A 23,633-nucleotide genomic window follows, 5' to 3' on the forward strand; every position below is an offset into this window, starting at 1 on the left:
ACAATTTTTCTCTATATTTCATCCACTAACGTTGTATACTGTATATACGTGTGCACATATACATTGTTTATTTGAAAACAAAATGGAATTTATAGAATTATATTCAAATTTCTATAGAGACCTTTCAAACATGTTAACTGATGCAAGGGATCATGATGTCATTATTCAAGTTGGAGAAAATCAAAATAGAAAAGAACTTCGTGCGCATTCAAATATCCTTAGAGCTCGTTCAGAGTATTTCAAAATCGCATTTTCAGACGGATGGATTATTAAAAAAAATGATATCATTGAGTTTAAAAAACCAAATATTAACCCTACTGTTTTCGAAGCAATTCTCGAGTAAGTAATAATAATATGTCTTATAATATAAATATTGTATATATTTATTAAGATTAAATAATAGTTTTTTTTTCTCATTTTATAATAATAAATAAAAGGTATATTTATACAGGTGAATTTAATTTAAGAGAAAAATCAGTCGATTATATTCTTCAATTGATAGTTGCATGTGATGAATTACTCCTTGAGGAATTACTTGATTGTGCCCAAGATTGTTTAATTAAAATTCGACCAACTTTAGTTCGAGAAGAGCTTTTTCTCGTTCTTCATACGGTTTTTCCACTTATCAATTGCAAGAAACTGCAGGATCATTGTGTTAAATTTGCCTCAGCTGAATTACAATCATTAAACATTTCAAAAGAAATTTTATCATTTGATGAGGATATACTTTATGAGTTACTTAAAAGGGATGACTTTCTAATTGAGGAAGCTATTGTTTGGGATTATTTAATTAAATGGGGCATTGAACAAACTCCCGGTTTGGAAAGTAGGAATAGAGATAGATCAGAGTGGAATAATGAAAATTTTGAAGCACTAAAGAGAACCTTAAGTCGGTTTATTCCTCTTATTCGATTCACAGAAATTAGTTCTGATGATTTTCTTGATAAAATTCGTCCATTTAAAGCCATTATTCCTCGTAATATTTACGAAGAAATTATGAAATTTCATATGAAGCGCATTTTACCAACGAATACAATTATTTTACCACCACGAGTCGGAATGATAGACATTAAATCAAAAATTATTAAACCAAAACTTGCATATATAATAGCTAATTGGATTGAAAAAAAAGATGCAACAGCTATTCGTAGTAGGAATTCACAATATAAATTCAACCTTCTTTATCGCAGTAGTAATGATAGTCTTCATATTAATTCATTCCGTTATAAATGTAAAAATCATGGCCCGTGTTTTATCTTGATCAAACCGAAAACGAATGAATTTGATGGGCATTTAAGTCGGAATATTACTTCTCAATCTTCTCAACAAAGAATGTCTCTTACCTCTAGAAATGCTCAGTCAACAAATTGGGATAATCCTGGTTCTCAAAAAACACTTTCGCAAATTTCAACAAAAATATATGGAGAATATTATTCCGGTAAAATAGATAGCGTTTGGAAAGCTACAACTGAAAACTTTATATTTTCTTTTGCAAATGACAATGATACTAAAGACATGAAAATATGTCGCATGAATTATCATGATGTAACTTATAATACCGGTAATTATAAGAAGTTATGTTTCGGTTTTGCTTTTAAAATAAGTCGGCAGCACTTATATATTAACAATTCGTACTATAATGATGATAATGTATTGAAACGTATGCTTATGCCTGTTCCTGAGGAGATTGAAGTTTTTGAAATAATTTCTAGTTGACTCCGAATAATATATATATAGCATATAATGAATTATTTATTATTAAGGTTATTAATATTATTAATAACAAGATTTTTATTGTATAATTAAAGTTAATATTTATTGTTTTTTTGTTACATGATTACTGTACATAATAAAATATAGTTTTCTATTCAATAAAATTAAATCTTTGTATTAGAAACATTAGAAAAAATTCATGATGCATTAATTAATTAAACAGAAATAATTCTGATATTTAATTTTTCGATGGATGACGTGAAAGCTGTTATTGTTTGGAAACAAACATAATAAAATTTTGAAATTTTTGGAAAAATTTGAAAATTTGGGAAATTTCAGAAAATTTCAGAAAATCGTAATTTAAAATTTGGGGGAATTTTAAACATATATGTTTATCAAATTTTACATTTTTTAAAAAATGGGATATGTTAAAATGTTAAATAGACAATTAAGTGGAACGCTAAGCTTCTACAATTCTCTTTATTGAAAGTTAGAACCTGTATTAATTGGCCTTGACTTTTATTACACTAAACATAAATGCCGATTGTATGTAAAATCCGATCTAAAAGCCATGGTCACGAGCTGAAAGGATACAATTGCAAAATTGCAATTGTTGCAATTGTTGCTTTTGTTGTTGATCCAATTTTCACAAAATCAAATGATCTACAAATGCGTTTGTTACTCGTAAAAAGACTAATTCCGATATGAAAATCATCTGATTTCAGAACATCATTTATTGTATATATTCCTATCTGTTAATGTTATATCTGTTTTTTTAAAAAAAAGATGGAAACTTTTGAGAACTATTCAAATCTTTTACAAGATTTTTCGTCAATGTTAGATGATGCAGATGATCATGACGTTCTTATTCAAGTTGGAGAAAATCAAGATATAGAAGAATTTCGTGCACATTCGAATATTCTTAGAGCTCGTTCAAAATATTTCAAAGCTGTATTATCAAACGTATCAAATGATTTGTTCAATGGAAAGATTAAGATTAAAAAATCAAACATTATTCCAAGTGTTTTCAAGATTATTCTCAAGTAAGTAATATGCTAGCCTCAATAAATTTTTATATCATTATGGTTTAATTTTTTTTCTACTCCTATAATTAATAAAAATAAAGGTATGCTTATATAGGTGAAGTGAATTTATCAGAACAACCAGTAAAAAATGTTCTTGAATTGTTAATTGCATCTGACGAATTGCATCTTGAAGAATTGTTTGAATATGCTCAAGATTTTTTAATTGAAAATCGAACATCTTGGGTGCAACATAATCTTATTCACGTTTTTCGTAGAGTTTCCTCACTTTCTAATTGCAAGAAACTACAAAATCACTGTATTGAATCTGTATCAGCAGATCCACAATCATTCATTACTTCAAAAGAATTTCTATTTCTCGATAAAGCTATTCTCTATGAATTACTTGAACGAAACGACTTTCTGATTGAGGAAGTCATTGTGTGGGATTATTTAATTAAATGGGGTATTGAACAAACTCACGGTTTGGGAAATAAAAACAGCGATAGAATCAAATGGAATGATGAGAATTATGAAGCATTAAAGGAAACATTAAGTCAATTTATTCCACTTATTCGATTCTCAGAAATTAGTTCCGTTGATTTTTATGATAAAGTTTATCCATTTAAGGCCGTTATTCCTAATCACATTTACGAAGAAGTTTTTGAGTTTTATATGAAAGGTACAAATAAATTTACTCTGCCACCACGAATTGGCACGATAAACATTGAATCAAAAATAATTAAACCGGAACTTGCATATATAATAGCTAATTGGATTGAGGGAAAAGATGCAAAAGCGATTCGTCGTAGAAATGATCTGCAATACAAATTAGACCTTCTTTATCGCAGTAGTCGGGATGGTCTCTCGATATAAATATATTGCGTAATAAATGTGAACATAAGGGTCCGCGTTTAATATTAATAGAAACATCTCATACTTGTAATCCTGTTAATGATAGCTGGGATAATTGGAATAGTTGGAATGTTCAACCAAATCGGACAAAAAATAAACGCCGTTCTCCACAAATAGATACAACTTCAGTTAGTAATGGTTGGGGTCGTCCTCCCCCTCATCCAGATGGTGGTGGCTGGGATCTTGCTAATAATATTCCTGTTAATAATGATGATGACTGGGGTTCTGTTAATAATAATGATAGCTGGACCAATTGGAGTACAACTTTAGATGAATCAAGTCGTGATTCGTCTATTTCTCTTTGGCAAACGTCTGATCCCCCTCGACAAACAGTAACAGACCAACCATCACTTGCGCAAGATTTAACAAAAATTTATGGAGAATATCAATCACATATACATATTCATAATGGGCAGCGTTATTCGGTTGAAAACTTTATATTTTCTTTTACAAATGATGATGATATTAAAAATATGAAAATATGTCGTATGAATTATGATAAATTAGAACTTAATTATGGAAATAAGTTCAATTTCAGTAATGTTTTTCGTATGAATGGTTCGGACATAGAAGTTAACAATTCAGCCTATAACGATAAGAATGTTATAAACCCAAATATAAAGATGTTTGTTCCTAAGGAAATTGAAGTTTTCCTAATCAGTTCTAAGTAATTATATTAATATATAAAAAAGTTTTTGATTTTAATAAGATTACGTTATTTTTAATTCCCTTTCGTTTTTTTATATTTATAAATACTTTAGGTCAAGACCTCAATAAATGTCGTATGATATGAAGAAAATATACAATAATCTCGACAAAAATAGATAAATAAATATACGAATTTGATTAGGAGAAGATTATCTTGAGACCTTGAATTGTTCTAAAATTTAAAATTTTATCATACTGGGAAACTAATTGTAATTAAAAAAAAAATATTGTAAAGAATTCTTTATGACTTGATAATAAAAACTTGTAAATTAAAAAAAAGTTGTTGAGATTTTTAATTAATAGCCTAATATATCAAGAATTTAATCTGCGATACTTTTTGCGTTCGTTAAATAAAGATTTTCGAAATAACCCCTTTATGCAAAAAGTCATAACGAATAATTCAATTTTTTTAACTACATGATAATTTTTATTAGAAAGTGAACATACTTAATAATCAATAATTAAATAAGAATTTATAATTTAAGATTCAACAAAAATTTTATACCATTTTTTTTTTAAAAAAAAATAATACGTTTTTTAAAATCAAAATTTGGAAGAAATCTTCATTGAACAGGAGAGAAATCAGGAGAAGAGATTATGCTTGCGGGAGTCATTGGAAAATTTGAATAGAAAATATGCAAAGATAAGAAATTATTCTTTCGCTTTTATTTTTATCCGAAGTTATTCATAGGACGCTATACTTGACTTATTTTGTATAATAAAAATTACGCTATTGTATCAAATTATAATATTATTTCCACTGTGTATTTTCTACGATTAATAAATATACAATTATATTTTTACGCCATTTCATGCGTTAATCACTTGCGCAGCATTTTTAATGACGTAACGATGGAACGTACCAATATACCGACCCAAAACCTTAACAATAAATAAGCAGCAGAATATGTATTTCGATCTGAGATGAAATTAACAAACTTATGGTTATCGGCAATATATCTACACTTTCTTGATGACATTTTGCACTTTTTTAACAAAAAAACAGTGATATCTGGAAAATACACGCATAACCTTTATTACTATGTATTAGCATAATAATAAAATTATTGGATAGTAACGGGAGTTTATTATAAAAATTGCATGAACGGTCCCGTCAAACCGATAATATATAATAAGCAAATTACACAACATTGTAATATACAATGATAACAACTAAATAAAAGATATTGTAAAATTATAGAATAATTGATGATTAATTCTTCTCTTTTTCCCCTTTTTCTTTTTCTTTTTTTCTTTCCATCTCCTTTTAATGGTTTAAGTAGCTCTTTAGTTACTTCCAATGTAATATGTTCGTATTACGATTCTGCGATTCTGCCAATTCTCTAGCTTTTTGGTTTACTTCATTCACTGTTATAATTTCGTGAGTGAATTCAATAACATAACAAATATTACCTTGGTGAAAAGATAGTTTATTAAGGCTTCTCTTAAGTTCTGTCCTACATACATCATGCTACTATCTAAACGTGACCATATATATATGGCACCAGCAATATCCCCTAACCAAATGTCATGCGAGAATTGGGCGAACGTTTGTTAGACATGTCATAAACTTTAAAGAAATCACTTATTTCATATCGTACAAGACATTTACTGCTTGTTTCACAAAAGAATAAATATTTTTAACATACTAAGAAGGGAGGGAGGGCGTGTCAAGATTCGTGTCTCATGATCTCGAGCAATATACTAGGAAGTGAGGGAATGTCTTGTGAATATTGTGTTTCAAGATCTCGAGACAATTTTTGCAAATTGGCGTTGAGATCTGATTGGCAAGTCTTGTTTGTCTCTAAATTGCTAGATGATTCAACGGGTTGAACTCCGCATAATTGCTGAATCTCCATTTCTCTAACGGAGCCACTAACATTCATTTTCTTGTTTCGTAGAAGGAAACATTGGTTCATTAGGTCGTTGTTCTGTCAAAGACACGCTAGAACCTTTTTTTTCTGTGTGGAGCCTATTAATGTCGCTCCGAACGAGACCTTGAGGATCCTCGCTTTACAGTTGAAATTTTGTCTCCAAAAGTAATATCCATCTTCTGATGTTGATAAATTTGCTCCTTAAAATAGAGTGTTGGCAAATGATATAAAATGACACAAATGACATTAGTGACATATCGCATGTCATTAAGAGTAAATGACAAATGATTGTCAATTTGTCATCTATTTGAGTCATGTGATCTTAATGCTGAGCTGAGACGTTACACTTTAGCAATGACACATGTACACATAAGTTAAAATCATAATGATGAAAACTATAGCTATCTTTGCGGAGTCAAATTATTCATCAACATATGCAACAATTCGAACGGCCATAATTATGATTATGATACACACAACAATGTTACAAAAACGGATTTGTGAGATTTGCATTTATCATTTGTCATATTGTGCCTATTGTGATGTTAATTTTAAGGTTGTTATGAGTAATATGAGTAAATTAACACAGTTTTTATCCCATTTATTTTTATGATACCGACATAAATTAACTGGGCCACATGAGAATACATAAAATTTATAATATAAATAATTTCTTTCCATAATTAGATTGCACAAAATCCGCGGTGAATTAGTGTTACGTGTTGTCGATTAAAAATTACCAACGCTATGAAAGTGATTAACAAAAGCAAATGCCATAAAAAAGTTACAAAAAGAAGTAAATAAATAAATAGTAAATCAATTCTGATTTTAATTATGATCATCAAAATAAAATGAATGACTTAGGTAACACGGAGTCTTTTTTACCTTTCAAAAGGAATTTTAAATCCGTGTAATTGTTGTAATTGTTTTATTCCTAATTTCTAATTATTTTAAGATTTTTAAAATATTTATAAAAATTCAAGTCGATGCCAAAAAAAAAAAAAAAAAAAATTTTTTTTTTTTACTTCCATCAAAAATTATCATTAATATACTGTATATAAAAAAAAAGATGTCTATAAAACTTCATAAAGTTCTTTTAAGAGACTTTTCATCAATGTTAAAATATTCAAATGATTATGATACTATTATTCAAGTCGGAGAAAATCAAAGTATGAAAGAATTTTTTGCACATTCAATTATTCTTAAAGTTCGTTCAACCTATTTTAGAAGAGCATTATCACACGAATGGATCATCAAAAAGAATAATATGTTCGAATTTAAGAAACCAAATATTGATCCTGCTGTATTCGAAATGATTCTCAAGTAAGAGATATATATAATTTTGAATTATTTCATAATAAAAAAAAAAGTATTAACATACTTTTTCCTTCATACAAAGTTATATTTATCATGGTGAATTAAAATTAAGTAAATCAGGCGGATTTGTTTTTAAGTTGTTAATTGCATCTGACGAATTGCTTTTTGAAGAATTATTTCTTGCACTACAATATTTTTTAATTAATGAACGATCGTTTTGGATTCGAGATGAACTTATTTTCGTTCTCAATACGGTTTTCGCACTCCCTAATTGTAATGTGGTACAGGATTTTTGTATGAAGATCTTAAGGAACAAAAAATATTTCATGAACTCAAGAAATTTTCCATTACTCAAAAAGAATACTTTATTTGAATTACTTAAACGAGATGATTTTTTAGGAGATGAAGCTATTGTTTGGGATTGTTTAATTAAATGGAGTATTGAACAAACTCCCAGTTTGAAAAACAAAAATAGGAATAGATGGAATAAAGATGATTTTAAAGAATTAAAAGAAACATTTGATCAATTTATTCCTTTTATTCGATTCTTAGAAATTAGTTCTGCAGACTTTTTTGATAAAGTTCGACCATTTAAGGCTATTATTCCTTACAATATTTATAAGGAATGTATGAAGTTTTATATGAAAGGTAGTTTGCCAGAAAATATAAATATTTTACCACCACGAATTGGAAAGTTAAATATTCAATCAAAAATTATTAAACCGGAACATGCTTATGTAATAGCTAATTGGATTGAAGGAAAAAATGCAAAAGATGTTCGCAATGAAAATAATTTGCAATACAGATTTAACTTACTTTATTCTAGTAGTAGGGACGGTTTCAATGTTTGTACATTTCGTCGTAAATGTATGAACAAAGGTCCTTGCTTATTATTGATCAAACCGGATCCGGATGCACCTGATTCTGTACGACCAATTGCAAGTGTACAGCAAAATTTGGCAAAAATTTATGGAGAATATTATTCAGGTATATTTACACAAGACATATGGGAATGTAAATCTAAAAATTTTATATTTTCTTTTGCAAATGATAACGATATTAAAAATTCGAAAATTACTCGTATGAACTGTAAACCTGGTATTGTAGTAAATAGATGTGGTAAAGATTTAGATCCTACTATTACTTTTCACATGAAACGTGGAAATATTTATGTTAATAATTTTTTCTATAATGATGATAATGTTATAAATGCAAATATAAATCAATTTGTTTCAATGGATATTGAGGTTTTTTTAGTTTCAGATGGCCAATATGAAACGGCCAGAGAATTTAGAAGATCAGGAAATATTAGAACGTCTTCATGGGGACGTAACTAAATTTTATTTATTTGATTACTACAGTATAAAAATAACAGTATTTTTGGATTTGGATAGTTTATAATTTTTTTTTACGATAGTATAATAAATATCAGCATCTATAACTATTGGGCAAACTTTTCATTTATTAAAATTTTTATTATTATGAATATTTTTATTTCTTATTTATTATATCCAATAAAAAAGAACATATATTTATTATTAATCATAATAAATTTATCCGATTTTTTTATAATTAACTCCACTAGTATAAAGTATAAAAAAGTATAAAATCCATCGGTGTACCCATAACTAAACAATAAAATTTAGGTAACGGGATGCGGTAAATCTTAATTTTGGCCAGAATTATAGAAATCTTAATTCTGGTCGAAGTTATATTACTTGTATATCCAATTTAAAAATATTTTATTTTATTAGCATGAAAATTTTTTAAAAATTCAGTATAATAGATTTTCAATATAATTATCGAAATTTTTTTGTTATACCGGATATCCCGATAAATCGGATGGAACCGATAGTGTATTTATTAATGAAATTTTAATTACTTTAATATCACCAGCTCTTGAAATGAATATAAAATATTTTTGCATTATTTATTTTAATTTTATACATTGGAAATGGTTTTATATACTTATATTATTATTTTGATAATTTATATTTAATAATTGGAAAAGTTAAAAAAAAGATTTATTCAAATTACAAACTAAGAAATTTGTAAAATATTTACTACTTTAGCCTTGGTGTTTAAATAATTCTAAAAAAAAATACATCACATGAATAAAATACAGTATAAAAAAAAGGAATTATTTAAATTACAAACTAAGAATCTTGTAAAATATTTTACTACTCTAGCCTTAGTGTTTAAATAAATCTAAACAACCACTTAAAAAGAACTATGAATTCTTATAAAAATACAAATAATTAATTATTTCTTATCTGTTTTAATATCTAAATAGTTAAATAAATAAAATTAATTTCACATAAATAATTTGCAAAATTAATTTTTCTTTATATACTATAATATTACATACCTAATTATTCATATCTTAATTATACAATCATTCAAATCTTCAGTTATACCAGTAGAAGAATCTTGTGAATCTTCACTTTCAAGAATTTTATTCAATTCTTCACTAGTAAAATCAAGTAAGCGACTTGTATAATGTGCCTGTGGATGAGATTTAGTAGTAAGTTTATTGTTATGTCCAATTGGTGCATTTATAAATTCCATAATATTGCAATTTAATTCTTCATTAATATCTTCAACTTTCACTACAAATGGACGAAAAATCCATTTTCCAATAATATCTACCACTTCTTCAGATGATGGCCTTTTTGATGAATCTTCATTCCAACATTTTTTCATCAAATTTGCATAACATTGTGGAGTATTTTCAATAATTTCAGGACGTTCACCTTTACAAATACTTAAACTAAGTTGAAAATCATGTGCTCTATTATTAAATGGTGGTACCCCAGATGTAAATTCCCACATAATCATAGAAAAACTATATATATCACTAGCTGGAGTATAAGGTTTTCCTCTTAAAACTTCAGGTGCCATAAATGGTATAACACCATAAATATCATATTTTTTCAAAAATGATTTTACAGGTTGGCATAATCCTAAATCACTAATATAAATTTTACTCTCATTATGATTTAAAATATTGCCATCATGAAAATCACAATGAATAAGATTTTGATCATGTATCTTTTTAAGTCCAGAAATAATTCCATATAACATATATAATTTTTGATTCCAATCACTTTTGATTATTCTTGTTAAGTTTCCTCTTAAATTACCTTTGTTTGCATAATCCATTACTACCATATATTTTAAAGTATCTGGATCTTTTGTAAACCCATAAAAATAAATAATATCATATGAACTTAAACAACTTTTATGATATTTCCACTATAAAACAATAATATTAATTAATATATTAATATAAATAAATTATAATTTAAATTACTTTGCAGAAACCTGGTATTTTGTTACTAAGTCGTCACATGAACGACTCTGATTCGTAAGAAATTCGTATCGATCACGTTACTGCATGTTATCATAACGAAATCGTCACGAATCGTAGCAAATTCGGTTGAGAATTAGTAGCAAAGCTGTGACAAATTATAATTATCATTTTTAAGAAATTGTTCTTAGCGTTTAAAATTAGCCGAATAAATTAATCTGAAACTTTTTTACAATGTATTGGCGAATATTCAACGATGGAATGACTAATTTTTTTAGATATATTTTTTATTGAAAAACATGAAAAAAATTAAATAAAAATTTACAATGTATTGGCGAATATTCAACGATGGATGACTAATTTTTTTTAGATATATTTTTTATTGAAAAACATGAGAAAATTAAATAAAAAGAGCAAATTAATAATATTTTTTTTTTAAGTATAAAAGCGAAATTAAATGTTTACAAATATAAAAAATAATAGTTAAAAATTAAATTAATAAATATGCCAATGAATAATAACTGAAAATAATTAAATTTTCAAGTTGCTCGCGAAATTATTGCCATTTCGTGATGGTACGGCAATTTTTTGCGTTAATATATCTAGGGCTTTGGTAGCGTCAGTATCTCTGGATACATAATTGACAACAAATGCCTTCCGAATAAACTGGCGCAAAATGTTTAGAGAGTTTTTTGAGCGTAACTCATCTATCTTTGTGGCATTCAACCACCTCTGCAAGACGTTCATTACAACAGTATCATCAATGAATGCACTTATTTCCTCCTTTTGCGGCAGACGATCACTATAAAAAATTGTTAAAACTGATTAGAAAACTATTGTAAGATTACACACAACTTCTATAAGCATTTTCTAAATAGTACTAACCTTTCCAATCTTTCCTTAAAGGAATTGATTAATCTTTCTATCCCATCAATAAATTTGTTGCGAAAATCGCCAAAATTCCTATTGGCTAACCGAAGCCATTCGATACCATCAGCCGAATTAAGATCACATTTGACGATTTTTCGCACTAATTCTTCAAGTGCACTTTTTGGAGGATCACGGACCCGAAGGAAGAGGCATTTTAATTCCTCCAAAAAGTCACGGCCAATTTTTGTCTGTAATTTAAAATAAAAATGTGGGTTAATTAAAAATTTAAAATAAAATAAACTGAAAAAATCAATTCGAATAGAATCTATTAAAATATTACTTTGTCTTGAGCTTGTTCTTGTTGCAATTGTGGTGGCGCAGATACACATGGTACAAATGATGAACTGTTTGCGACTGGCGTTTGCATCGATAAATACAAGCTGTAAGCAAATTGTAAGACACTCGGATTAGCACATAACCATAGACAGAGTTGGTGGATAGTGCCCATTTCACGAAAAGGTGTTGGAAGTTCGGGATCAATAGATCCAGGCATACTATTGACAGCTCCAGATGCATTGTTTGACATATCACGAAATGGAGTGAATATGTTACTAGTATTCATGTTTTTTGTTATTGACGTAAGAGTTCTTGGAGGTGAACTAACTGGAGATAATGATAATTGAAATGTAGCATCTTTGCGTCTGATGTCTACATTATCATTACAATCATTGCCTCGATTTTCATCTAAAGGAGAAATTGTGAATAAAATATAATAAGCTTTACTAATCAATCGATTGAAGAAACTTACCCGTGAGATCATCATCACTACTGTATAAAAGTTCATTAACTGAACTTGAAGGAATAACGGTTTTCTGTTATTTTTTTTGACCACGCTTATTAGGACTTTCGTTAACTGGTTCTGGAACTAAAGGAAGGAAAAAAGCATGAACAATATATTCGCAAGCCTTCAGTTATCAATTAAAGCAAACATTAACATGAAAGATGATCGTCATCGCTAATAATTAATGGTTCATTAGTAAGTTCCTTCTGCTTTTCCTTTTGACCACGTTTAACAGGAGTTTTGGCAACTGGTACTTGGATTTCAGTATTTAGAACTAAATAAAAAGGCATGAATAAAGTGATTACAAGCCTTATCTATTAAAGCAAAAAATACCCCAAAAAAATACCAAAAGGTCCATTATTTGGCTCCTCCTGCTGCTTTCTCTTTCGACCACGTTTAACAGGAGTTTTGGTAACTGGTACTTGGATTTCAGTTTCAAAAGGCGTAAACAAAATAATCACAAGCCTTGCCGATTAAAGCAAAGATACCCAAAAGAAAATTACCAGAAGGTTCATTATTTGGTCCCTCCTGCTGCTTTTTCTTTCAACCACGTTTAATAGTAGTTTTATCCGCCATAGAAGATTAATTTGTAAAATAAAAATAATGGTTGTAATTTAAAGAAGGAAACTGATACAATTATATTTATTAATAAAATATTATTATTTATAATGTAAAAAAAAAAGAAAACCAGACTTTATTAATTAACCTTTTATTATATAATAGTTTAAATAATAATTAAAAAATAAATTGCTATGAAAAACGCGTAATTAAGCTAAAATAGTTTGTCGCGTAAATTTTTGCTTATCATATAATAGTCTAATAATAGTTAAAAAATAAATTGCTATGAAAAACGCGTAATTAAGCTAAAATAGTTTGTCGCGTAAATTTTTGCTTATCATATAATAGTCTAATAATAGTTAAAAAATAAATTGCTATGAAAAACGCGTAATTAAGCTAAAATAGTTTGTCGCGTAAATTTTTGCTTATCATATAATAGTCTAATAATAGTTAAATAAATTACTATAAAAATGTTAACGCGTAATTAAGCTAAAATAATATAAGTTAAACTAATATATAAATAAGCTTTATTTAAACTAAATGCGAAAACAAGTTGAAATATTTGAATGTCCATTTTCTCTTTTTTTCTTTTTTTTCATTCTGATAAAATTATGTTTCGCAATCGCTATATTTCCTTTAATAAACAACGCAATTATATTAGACAATGTTATGTGTTTAATGCATCTTCACAATTTTCTACTAAAGAAAGATATACTGAAGTGGATGGTGAGTATTATTTAATTTTAAAATTGATATGTATTAGCAGTATTTTAATATATTGATATTTCAATTCTAGGAGATGATAATATGTCCACTACTAGTAATAATGGTTTCATTCAAATGGATATATATAATGACGAGAAGATAAATGAAAAGTTAAGTAAAAAAAATTCTGAAGTCACAAGTGAAGAAAATTCTGAAACTACAAGTGATGATGAAGATGAAGTCACAAGCGAAGATCTTGAAACTGCAAGTGACGATGAAGATGAAACCACAAGTGAAGAAGATCCTGATGAAAATGAAGTCACAAATGAAGAAGATTTTGATGATGAAATAAATGTTGATAAGTCTTTCAGTACTGAATAAATGCCACGAAATTTTGGTGATTTTGCACCATACTTTAGCAATATTACAGAAGTATTATTTTTTTGCTGGATGCAAAAACATAACATCTGTAAGTTGAATTTTTTTATTAATTTTGAATAATAATTTGACTCATAATAGTTTTTATTAGCCACCCGTGCATACGATGAATTAGTGGATATAATTCGTCATCCACAGTTCAGGAGTGAAGATGTCATACCAAACAGTCGACGGTTTAGAAAGTACAGACAACGATTGCCGTTACTTCCAATCAAATCTCGTAGAGTTCACATTTCTGACAAGAAGACTCCATCCACGTCTAAGAAGATTGGAAGAGCATATTCTTTATCTATATCTGACATTATTTGTCAAATTCTAAACAATCCTTCATTATTTAACAAGATGTATTTTGGACCAGGCCAAGAAGTTGCAAATAATAAAGAACTTTGGCATGGAAACATCTGGAAGGAATCATCAAGATTTGGGCAATCATCTATTATAATTGCTAATGGTAATGTCCTACTATTGATGATAAATTTTCTTTGTAAAGTCATTTGTTGTTAGTTTGTACTTAATTAATTTCTTTCATAGTAACATATCACTCTGGGGATTTCGTAATATATAAAGAATCTAATGAAAGAAGATTTGGTCGTGTATTAGCCATTATCCAGCAAGATAACAGGCTAAAGATCAAGATCCAACGTATCTTAAGATACGAAGAGTTGCCAAAAAATCTGCAAAGTAATAGCCGAAAAGAGCGATCACGAGAAGGCGAGGTCTGGTTTTTTGACAGAGAAATGGATAATGCAATTGCAATTGTAGAATTACAAGCAATAGTTAAACTTGTATTGATCAGTATTCTTTATGATAATGTTAGCAATGGACATTCAATTAAAATTCGCGAAATTCTTTACAAATATAATGACCACTGGAAATTAAGAGATGTTAAATACTCTTATCAGCATCCTTCTGAATTTGCACTATTAGAAGAACCAGTAACAAATCGTCCAGTTTATAAGCTATTCATTGACCTGTATTATGATGACTTTGGGACGCTCCGTAACGTCTATCATTCACTAGGGGGTGTCTACATACAGGTCGGAAATATGCCATTTTACGAAAGAAGATACCTTAAGAATCACTTTGTTCTTGGCTTTGTGCCTTTTGGTGGTTCTTTTGATGAATTTATAAAGCCTTTCATTGCAGAAATGAAAGTATTAGAGAAAGGCAAGATTATGAATATCCAAGGAAAAGAGTGTCTTGTGATCGCGAGTTTAGGTGATATCACTAGCGATTTGGTACAAGGCAATGATTTGGCTGGTGTGAAACGGCATGGTGCAAATAGAGGTTGCCGCACCTGCAATGCAACAAAAGATTCTTTAACATCTGATGTTGACTTGCCACTTATCTCTCGTTATCATCAACAATCAGATAAACAATTTGAGGAAATATGTGCAGCATCAACATTGTCAGAATGTAAAAATCTTGCTACTGAATATGGTTTACATCTGCAACCACCAATACTCAGTCAATTGCAATGGGAAAGGCACTTGCAATCACCTCAAGATGCTTATCATGCCACTGCTGGAAAAGTTCTGAGGTTTCTTAAAATAACAATTGATGCTCTTTTGCCAGAAGGAAAGTCAAAATTTATCATAACTTGGAAAAATTTTGAGTATCCAAGAACCTGGCATAAATTGCCAAATCCAATTTCCCACATAGATAGTTTTATGATGTCTGATTGTTTGCGATTGGCTATGGTGATTCCATTTATACTTAATAGATTCTTAAAACCTCAGCATTTCAAACAATCCGAAATTGAGAAGTTTCAGATGCGAATGGATGTTTCTCGCAGTAATTTGGCAATAAAACTCTGGGTGAAGTGTTGGATATTAGTTTCAAAAACAATGGCTATGGTATTTAAAAGTTCCTTTACAGAAGAAGATTATGCTGAACTGCGTAAATGCTTGGATAATGAACGAAAACTCTTATCACAGGTATATTATATGACTAAAATTGTTTGATATATATTTATTGTAATCTCATTACTATGATTTGTTAAATTTCACATTATAATTTATTAGTAAAACATTTCATACAAAGTGTATAATACTAATTATTGAATTAATTAGGCGTTTAAAGACTTTGAAAATCTTCCGAATCTACACGTCAATTTTCACCTTATGCAACATGCAAAAAGTTATGCAACACTATTGAATACTAGCGTTGAAACAAAGGAGATGATGCATCGGATATTAAAAAGTGCTGTGCCACGAACAAACCTAAAAAATGTGAGTCTGGATCTATTAAAACACTATACTACATTATTTGCAGTGCGTCATTTACTAGATGGTGGTATAGATATGCGCTTTTCCACATCAAACCATGGTTTTATGAATCTTCCACACCACTTGCAGCGCATGATGAGTGACTGGTTCATCATAAAAGGTGAAGTTAATATTGAAGATGATGCAGACGAAGGTAAGATGAATAAACAATTTGTATTCATATTGAAATAAATATTTTTACTAAACTGTGTTTAAAGTTTATTTAAAAAAGCGTATTGTTCGAAGACATGTTGATGCATCACTATTGTTAAATTTTCAAGCGGAATTGGCGTTAGCATATGAAGATTTAGAGGATTATTCTATGAACCAAAACAGTTCACCTGTATTCTTCGAATATGCAAGATTTTATATAAAAGAAAATGATGATATTGTTCAATGCCGTTTGCATGTTGGAGATATTGTCACAATCAATACCGAAGAATTTGGAGGTAGTTTCGCGGTTATACGAGCAATATTTTATCATCAAAAGAATAATTTCCGTTTTACTTTCATTATCATCGATTGGTTTGAAGATATGAACCGTACAAAACTTGGCTGCCCAGTATATCGATTGCAAACGGCAAATAATTGGCGAAGAATCTTTTCTATTTCTCTAGTTAATGCAGTCAATACTGTACATTTCGTTCATGATTGCAAAGATGGTGAATGTGCTGGGGGAAACCACGACTTTAGAAACAATTTGTATATGAGAAATTTGTATTTGTTTAATGCTGTTTAATTGTTTATTAATTCTAAAGGTTCGAAAATGAAATAATAATGATCTAATGCTAATAATTTAATATTACTTTACTAATTCTTTAACACTTCGACAATAAGATATTAATAAAAATTTATAAATTCTTTATGATTTCGATAATACAAATATGTTAATAATTTACATTCTCGTGAATATTAATTTATTGATAATTCACAATTACGAAAATATTAATTTACAATTTCGAAAATATTAATTTACAATTTCGAAAATATTAATTTACAATTTCGAAAATATTAATTTACAATTTCGAAAATATTAATTTACAATTTCGAAAATATTAATTTACAATTTCGAAAATATTAATTTACAATTTCGAAAATATTAATTTACACTTTCGAAAATAATAATTCATAATTTCGAAAATATTAATTTATTAATTATTTACAACTTCGAGAATATTAATTTATTAATTATTTACGGTCTTGCAATGAATTTGGTAACGGTTTTCTTAATATGCAGTAACTGTTTGTAGACGAATTAATTGGCAAATTCTTTTTTAAATTTAATCAAGTTATTACCGAATACTTGTCGTTCAGGATGCGATTTTGTTACGATCCGCTTGCGATTTAGAATATTTCTGCAAAGTAAAAAAAAAAATAAATAAAATATCATCATACTTCACTTAAAAATTCATTTAAATTTTCACTTAAATTATCATAACATTTAAGAATTACTTCATTATTATCTTCACCATAAAACCAAATAGCTTTGTATATAGTACCAAATCCTCCTTTATCAAGATATACAACATTTTTAAATTTATTATAAGGAATCCATTTTAATTTTTTTTCCAAAATAAAATTATCTATAATTGTATTTCCACTTTTTCCAAATCTATAAATTTTAAATAATTAAAATTATTATGAAAGTTTATATTAAAAATTACACAAAAATTTAAGATTAAAATCAACACCTACTCTAAAATTTAAATAGAATTTTAATATAATATATGTCTTAGTTTTTGTATAATTATATATAATAATTACCCATATTTCACAACTTACCAACTAAAGTAACAGAAATTTTATATGGAAGTATTCAATTAATAAATAAATATTTATGAAATATATAACAATAGAAACAACAAATAACTTACAAGCTATATTATTAAATAATTTTTATAAATAAAGAATTTAGTTAGTTTAAAATTATATATAAATAAAGTAATAATAAAATTAAATAAATAGCTTACGCCCTATATTATTAAAGAATTTTTAAATAAAGAATTTAGTTAGTTTAAATTATATGTATATTAATTAAATAAATAATTTATAACTTACCAACTAAAAGAAATTACAAAATAATTTTTTAAATAAAGAATTTAGTTAGTTTAAATTATAGAATTTTTCTTAATTTACGCTGGGGTGTTCATACACTTGTCACGTGACTATTAAAAGTTATGAAAAAGAAATTTTAATAAATATAATTTTGAAACAATTCTTTCGAGGGGTGGGTGGTTACTTAGATAGGTGCCGCCTCTTGTAGAAAGCTCCGCTCCCATGCTTGTAATACCCCTAAATATTTTTTTTAAAAAATATGATTTTAAAAGGAACATGCAGTACGTGTATTTTTGTCTGTTCTGCAAGTTCCCTTAAAGCGTCAAAGTTGATTTTGAATGTCATATTTAACAAATTCTTTTTTTTAGTTAAACTTAATTCTGCCCAACATTAAATGATCGGCATAGAAAATTTACTTTTTGGAAACCCGTGTTTGAACACCCCGTGTACAAATATAATCGTCTAAATTACATGTAAATATTATATGAATTTGTTATAATAGAATTAACTTACCATCTATAAATAATTTTTTAAATAAAGAATTTAGTTAGTTTAAATTATATATATATTAATTAAATAAATAATTTATAACTTACCAACTAAAAGAAATTAAAATAATTTTTTAAATAAAGAAATTATATGTAAATATTATATAAATAAGTAATAATAGAATTAAGTAAATAACTTACTCCCTATATTATTTAAATAAAGAAATTAGTTAGTTTAAGTTATATGTAAATATTATATAAATAAGTAATAATAGAATTAAATAAATAACTTACTAGCTAAAAGAAATTACAAAATAATTTTTTAAATAAAGAATTTAGTTACTTTAAATTATATGTAAATATTATATATATAGAATTAAATAATAACTTGGAACTTACGATCTATTTAAATAAAGAATTTAGTTAGTTTATATTATATGTAAATATTATATAAATAAGTAATAAATAACTTATAACTTACGATCTATTAAATAAAAAATTTAGTTAGTTTAAATTATATATAAATATTAATTAAATAAATAACAATAACTTATAACTTACCAACTAAAAGAAATTACAAAATAATTTTTTAAATAAAGAATTCAGTTAGTATTATATAATAAGTAATAATAGAATTAAATAAATAACTTATAACTTACGATCTATTTAAATAAAGAATTTAGATAGTTTAAATTATATGTAAATATTATATAAATAAGTAATAGTAGAATTAAATAAACAACTTATAACTTACCAACTAAAAGAAATTTTTTAAATAAAGAATTTAGTTAGTTTAAATTATATGTATATTATTATAAATAAATAACTTACTCCCTATATTATTTAATAATTTTTAAATAAAGAAATTAGTGAATTTAAATATTATATAAATAAGTAATAATAGAATTAGATAAATAATTTATGACTTACTAACTATAATAAATTACAAAATAATTTTTTAAATAAAGAAATTAGTGAATTTAAATTATATGTAAATATTATGTAAATAAGTAATAATAGAATTAAATAAATAACTTATAACTTACGATCTATTTAAATGAAGAATTTAGTTAGTTAAATTATATGTAAATATTATAAATAAATAATAGAATTAATTTAATAACTTATAACTTACAATCTATTTAAATAAAGAAATTAGTTTAAATTATATATAAATAAGTAATAAGAGAATTAAATAAATAACTTATAACTTACGATCTATTAAATAAAGAAATTAGTTAGTTTAAATTATATGCAAATATTATATAAATAAGTAATAATGGAAGGATTTAATATTTTTTCGCATATGCGATGTATCGCTCCCCATAATAACTTGCCGATCTTTGCCCAAATTTACTAATTCTCAATTTTTTTTTATTTTTTTACATTTTTGGCGCGAATCTTTATGTACCTATTGTAACACTTTTAAAAACCATATAGTATGCGTATTTTTGATTGCTTTACAATTTTATTAGTATATCAAAAAGGGTTTATAATACTATTTTTGATTTTTATATGGGGATGTGATATTTCGCGGGTGCGATTAAAACAAAACCCATAATAGAATTAAATAAATAATTTATAACTTACGATCTATTTAAATAAAGAATTTAGTTAGTTTGAATTATGTGTAGTATTATATAAATAAGTAATAATAGAATTAAATAAATAACTTACGCCCTATATATTAAATAATTTTTTAATAAAGAATTTAGTTAGCTTAAATTATATAAATAATAGAAATATAGATATCTACTATAACTTACACCCTAGTATTATTAATTAATTATTAGTTAAATATAAATAATACAAAAGTATTTACTGTAAATTAAATATATCACTTACAATCTAGTATTTAAATTAAGAATATAATTAGTTGAGTTATATAAAATATTAAACAAATAAATATGATATTATAACTTACCATCTGCAATACAATTAATTATTAAATAATTAATTAAATAAAGAATTTAGTTATTTAAATATTATGTAAAATAATTAAAATAAAGTAAAGAATTGAAGATTTAAATAACTAATAACTTACTGACTATCATAGTATTATATTAGTCATTAAATAAAATAATTTAATTACATGAAATGTAATAAAAATGACAAGTAATTCTATTATTATTCAATTATAAGATAACCTATTAACTTACGAGCTAAATTATTTAATATTATTTTTGTATAATATAGTTAGTTTAAATTATATTTATATATTATGTAAGGTATGATTATAGATAGTATAAAATGTATTTAAAAATAAAAATTTAATACTTTAGCATGTTTAATATACCTTTAGATTCCTTGATACTGCTTTCTTCAAATTCTTCAGAGTCATTTCCTTTGAATTTCTCAGAGACACTTCCTTCAAATTCTTTAGTGTTGCTTCCTTCAAATTTAATATTACCAGAAACTAGATAAATTTGTTTAAAATATTAGAATTCTAATTGTATTAAATATTTATACTATAAATATGTTATTACCTTTATCATTATTGAAAGCCATTACTACTATATAATTATATTAAAATTCTTTGACTGTAAAACATAATATAAATATTTTATTATTATTATTATTATCATTATTTTTTAAACCAGACTTTATTGGTATTGTGATAATCGCACAACGCAATTAATCACAATGTAGACGTAAAAAAAATACATTATCTCAATAAAATATCTATCTAAATACAAAATATAAAAACAAAAAAACAAAATTACAAAATTAAGTCTAATAACACATACGATTTTAACGTATTTCATTTCTCAATTACCCTTCCCTCTCAATTTTACAAAACAAACTGATTCCACGGAAATTAGCAACGAGCCAATTTTAGCCGGTTACTGTCCAAATTAAACCCCTGCTTTATATATCCCCGTGACTAATAACTCACCTTGTATTGTGTCACTATCATAAATTGTTATTAGTCAACGCGAAAACTTGTATTTTGTGTAATGCATATTATACGGTGACGTCAAGATGATGCAAATCGAACTTCTTTTGTGTAATTCATGTGACTATACGGTATCGCCAGTAACACCAACAAATTTTCTATCCCGCGTGACCTTATATATCCTTATACATCTTTATTGATTATATATAATAACAGATAAATGAAAACTGTTTAAATCATTACAAATACATTAATAAATTAGATTTTTATACAATAAAACCTTAAATAGACTATAAATTAACTCGTGACTGATTTAATAGTGTGATCGTGAGAGTCTATATAATAAAACACTTATTGTATAGGTCTTTAGGCAATACTATACAATAAGCATATAATATAATATCGAGCTACGTCACGAGTTACAACCTTAATGAGTGACAGAAAAAGTCCGCACCCCTAGTTAGGGTTAGGTTAGATATTAGGTTTATTTATCACAACGTATCACACCCCACGGTCTTCATTTTTGTTAATTAATCTGACTTAGAAATTAAAGTCCTAACTCTTATTCGTCACGGGAGAAATTTCCCTCCGGTTAATTAATAAAAAGCTTAAGATGGCCTTGGAACTTCAAAAAAAAAATTTCTTGTCGAATAAATATGCTACAAATTGTAATTTATAAATAATTCTATCGAAAATTATTTCTTGCGGTTAACAATACCGTGTTACAAATTGCGAACAAAATATTCGAATAAAATTAGCCCAAATTATCATATTACAAAAATAAGCTCAAGATAGTTGGTTACTATGCAAAAATGTGTATCAAAGATCTTGTTACCAAATACGTATGGAATTATGATATCATTATATGAATTTTGTACTAATAATTGAATAATTGCCTATAAATATATACTACTCTATAATTCACGTGTAACTAACATTTATTTCGTTAAAAATTATTAGAAAAATTAATGAAGTTAAACTATCAGTAATTTTATTGATTTTAAATTTTTAAATATCGATGCTATGTATAGCAAAAATCATATTATTTTCGTTTTGTTGTGATGCAAAAAATGATTTTAGATCGATTATTGGAATTTTTATTATGAATTGTAAAATAATGAAAAGTTTTTGCTCAAATTGAACATTGATTTTTCCTACAAAGATCACCACATATAAAGCTTATTAACTTATATTGTTAGCTTCATTAATATATATAATATTTTCATGTTAATTTTTCAGTATCACACTACTTTTGGAAAGGAAAAATTTTTTTTTGGCGATCAGTTTATTGAAAATAGATCACGTGTCTTAATAAATATCGGAATTGAAATCCCTAATCTAAAGTTACACAGTTTATTGGTGATGTATGTAATAATAAAATGATATTAGCTATTACCTTATAGCTAAATGGATTACGCTTTTTTAGTGCCAATTTTTTTCATTAAGCTATAAATAAACTAGATGTTTTTCATAATTATAAGCATGATCATCGGCCGCTGCAGGGTAATATAAATATTTCTATATTGCACTTATCCATACTAATATATTCTCTTTAAAATTTGTAAATATATTCTTTTGGTAACGAGTAACGAGATAATGAAATTCGTATAACGTAAACAAAGCATGTGACTTACGCTTCTTTCTAACGTTAATTTT

The 23,633-nt window shown here is 26.5% G+C and overlaps 7 protein-coding genes across 7 annotated transcripts; 4 read left to right on the forward strand and 3 right to left on the reverse strand.

Annotated features, from left to right (window-relative positions):
* Positions 1-82: 82 nt before the first annotated feature.
* OCT59_005991 (uncharacterized protein) lies at positions 83-1,716 on the forward strand (the record flags this gene model as incomplete). The annotated part of the gene is made up of 2 exons (XM_025328526.1): positions 83-339; positions 438-1,716. The coding sequence occupies 2 exons, from the start codon at positions 83-85 to the stop codon at positions 1,714-1,716; spliced, it is 1,536 nt and encodes a 511-aa protein (XP_025166293.1).
* Positions 1,717-2,499: 783 nt separating this feature from the next.
* On the forward strand, positions 2,500-4,427 carry OCT59_005992 (uncharacterized protein; the record flags this gene model as incomplete). The annotated part of the gene is made up of 4 exons (XM_066140972.1): positions 2,500-2,756; positions 2,840-3,597; positions 3,663-4,317; positions 4,412-4,427. 4 exons carry the CDS (start codon positions 2,500-2,502, stop codon positions 4,425-4,427), a joined length of 1,686 nt encoding a protein of 561 aa, XP_065997809.1.
* Positions 4,428-6,028: 1,601 nt separating this feature from the next.
* OCT59_005993 (uncharacterized protein) lies at positions 6,029-6,244 on the reverse strand (the record flags this gene model as incomplete). The annotated part of the gene is made up of 1 exon (XM_066140973.1): positions 6,029-6,244. The coding sequence occupies one exon, from the start codon at positions 6,242-6,244 to the stop codon at positions 6,029-6,031; it is 216 nt and encodes a 71-aa protein (XP_065997810.1).
* Positions 6,245-9,925: 3,681 nt separating this feature from the next.
* On the reverse strand, positions 9,926-10,381 carry OCT59_005994 (uncharacterized protein; the record flags this gene model as incomplete). The annotated part of the gene is made up of 1 exon (XM_025322430.2): positions 9,926-10,381. One exon carries the CDS (start codon positions 10,379-10,381, stop codon positions 9,926-9,928), a length of 456 nt encoding a protein of 151 aa, XP_025166296.2.
* Positions 10,382-11,390: 1,009 nt separating this feature from the next.
* OCT59_005995 (uncharacterized protein) lies at positions 11,391-12,860 on the reverse strand (the record flags this gene model as incomplete). Its single annotated transcript, XM_066140974.1, has 5 exons — positions 11,391-11,661; positions 11,745-11,977; positions 12,070-12,473; positions 12,538-12,576; positions 12,725-12,860. The coding sequence occupies 5 exons, from the start codon at positions 12,858-12,860 to the stop codon at positions 11,391-11,393; spliced, it is 1,083 nt and encodes a 360-aa protein (XP_065997811.1).
* An 879-nt stretch (positions 12,861-13,739) lies between these two features.
* OCT59_005996 (uncharacterized protein) lies at positions 13,740-14,214 on the forward strand (the record flags this gene model as incomplete). The annotated part of the gene is made up of 2 exons (XM_066140975.1): positions 13,740-13,854; positions 13,925-14,214. The coding sequence occupies 2 exons, from the start codon at positions 13,740-13,742 to the stop codon at positions 14,212-14,214; spliced, it is 405 nt and encodes a 134-aa protein (XP_065997812.1).
* Positions 14,215-15,419: 1,205 nt separating this feature from the next.
* OCT59_005997 (uncharacterized protein) lies at positions 15,420-17,277 on the forward strand (the record flags this gene model as incomplete). Its single annotated transcript, XM_066140976.1, has 4 exons — positions 15,420-16,208; positions 16,344-16,473; positions 16,546-16,692; positions 16,757-17,277. 4 exons carry the CDS (start codon positions 15,420-15,422, stop codon positions 17,275-17,277), a joined length of 1,587 nt encoding a protein of 528 aa, XP_065997813.1.
* Between the last annotated feature and the right edge of the window lie 6,356 nt (positions 17,278-23,633).

Source organism: Rhizophagus irregularis, chromosome 14 (assembly GCF_026210795.1).
Source record: "Rhizophagus irregularis chromosome 14, complete sequence".
Taxonomy (NCBI): Eukaryota; Fungi; Glomeromycota; class Glomeromycetes; order Glomerales; family Glomeraceae; genus Rhizophagus; species Rhizophagus irregularis.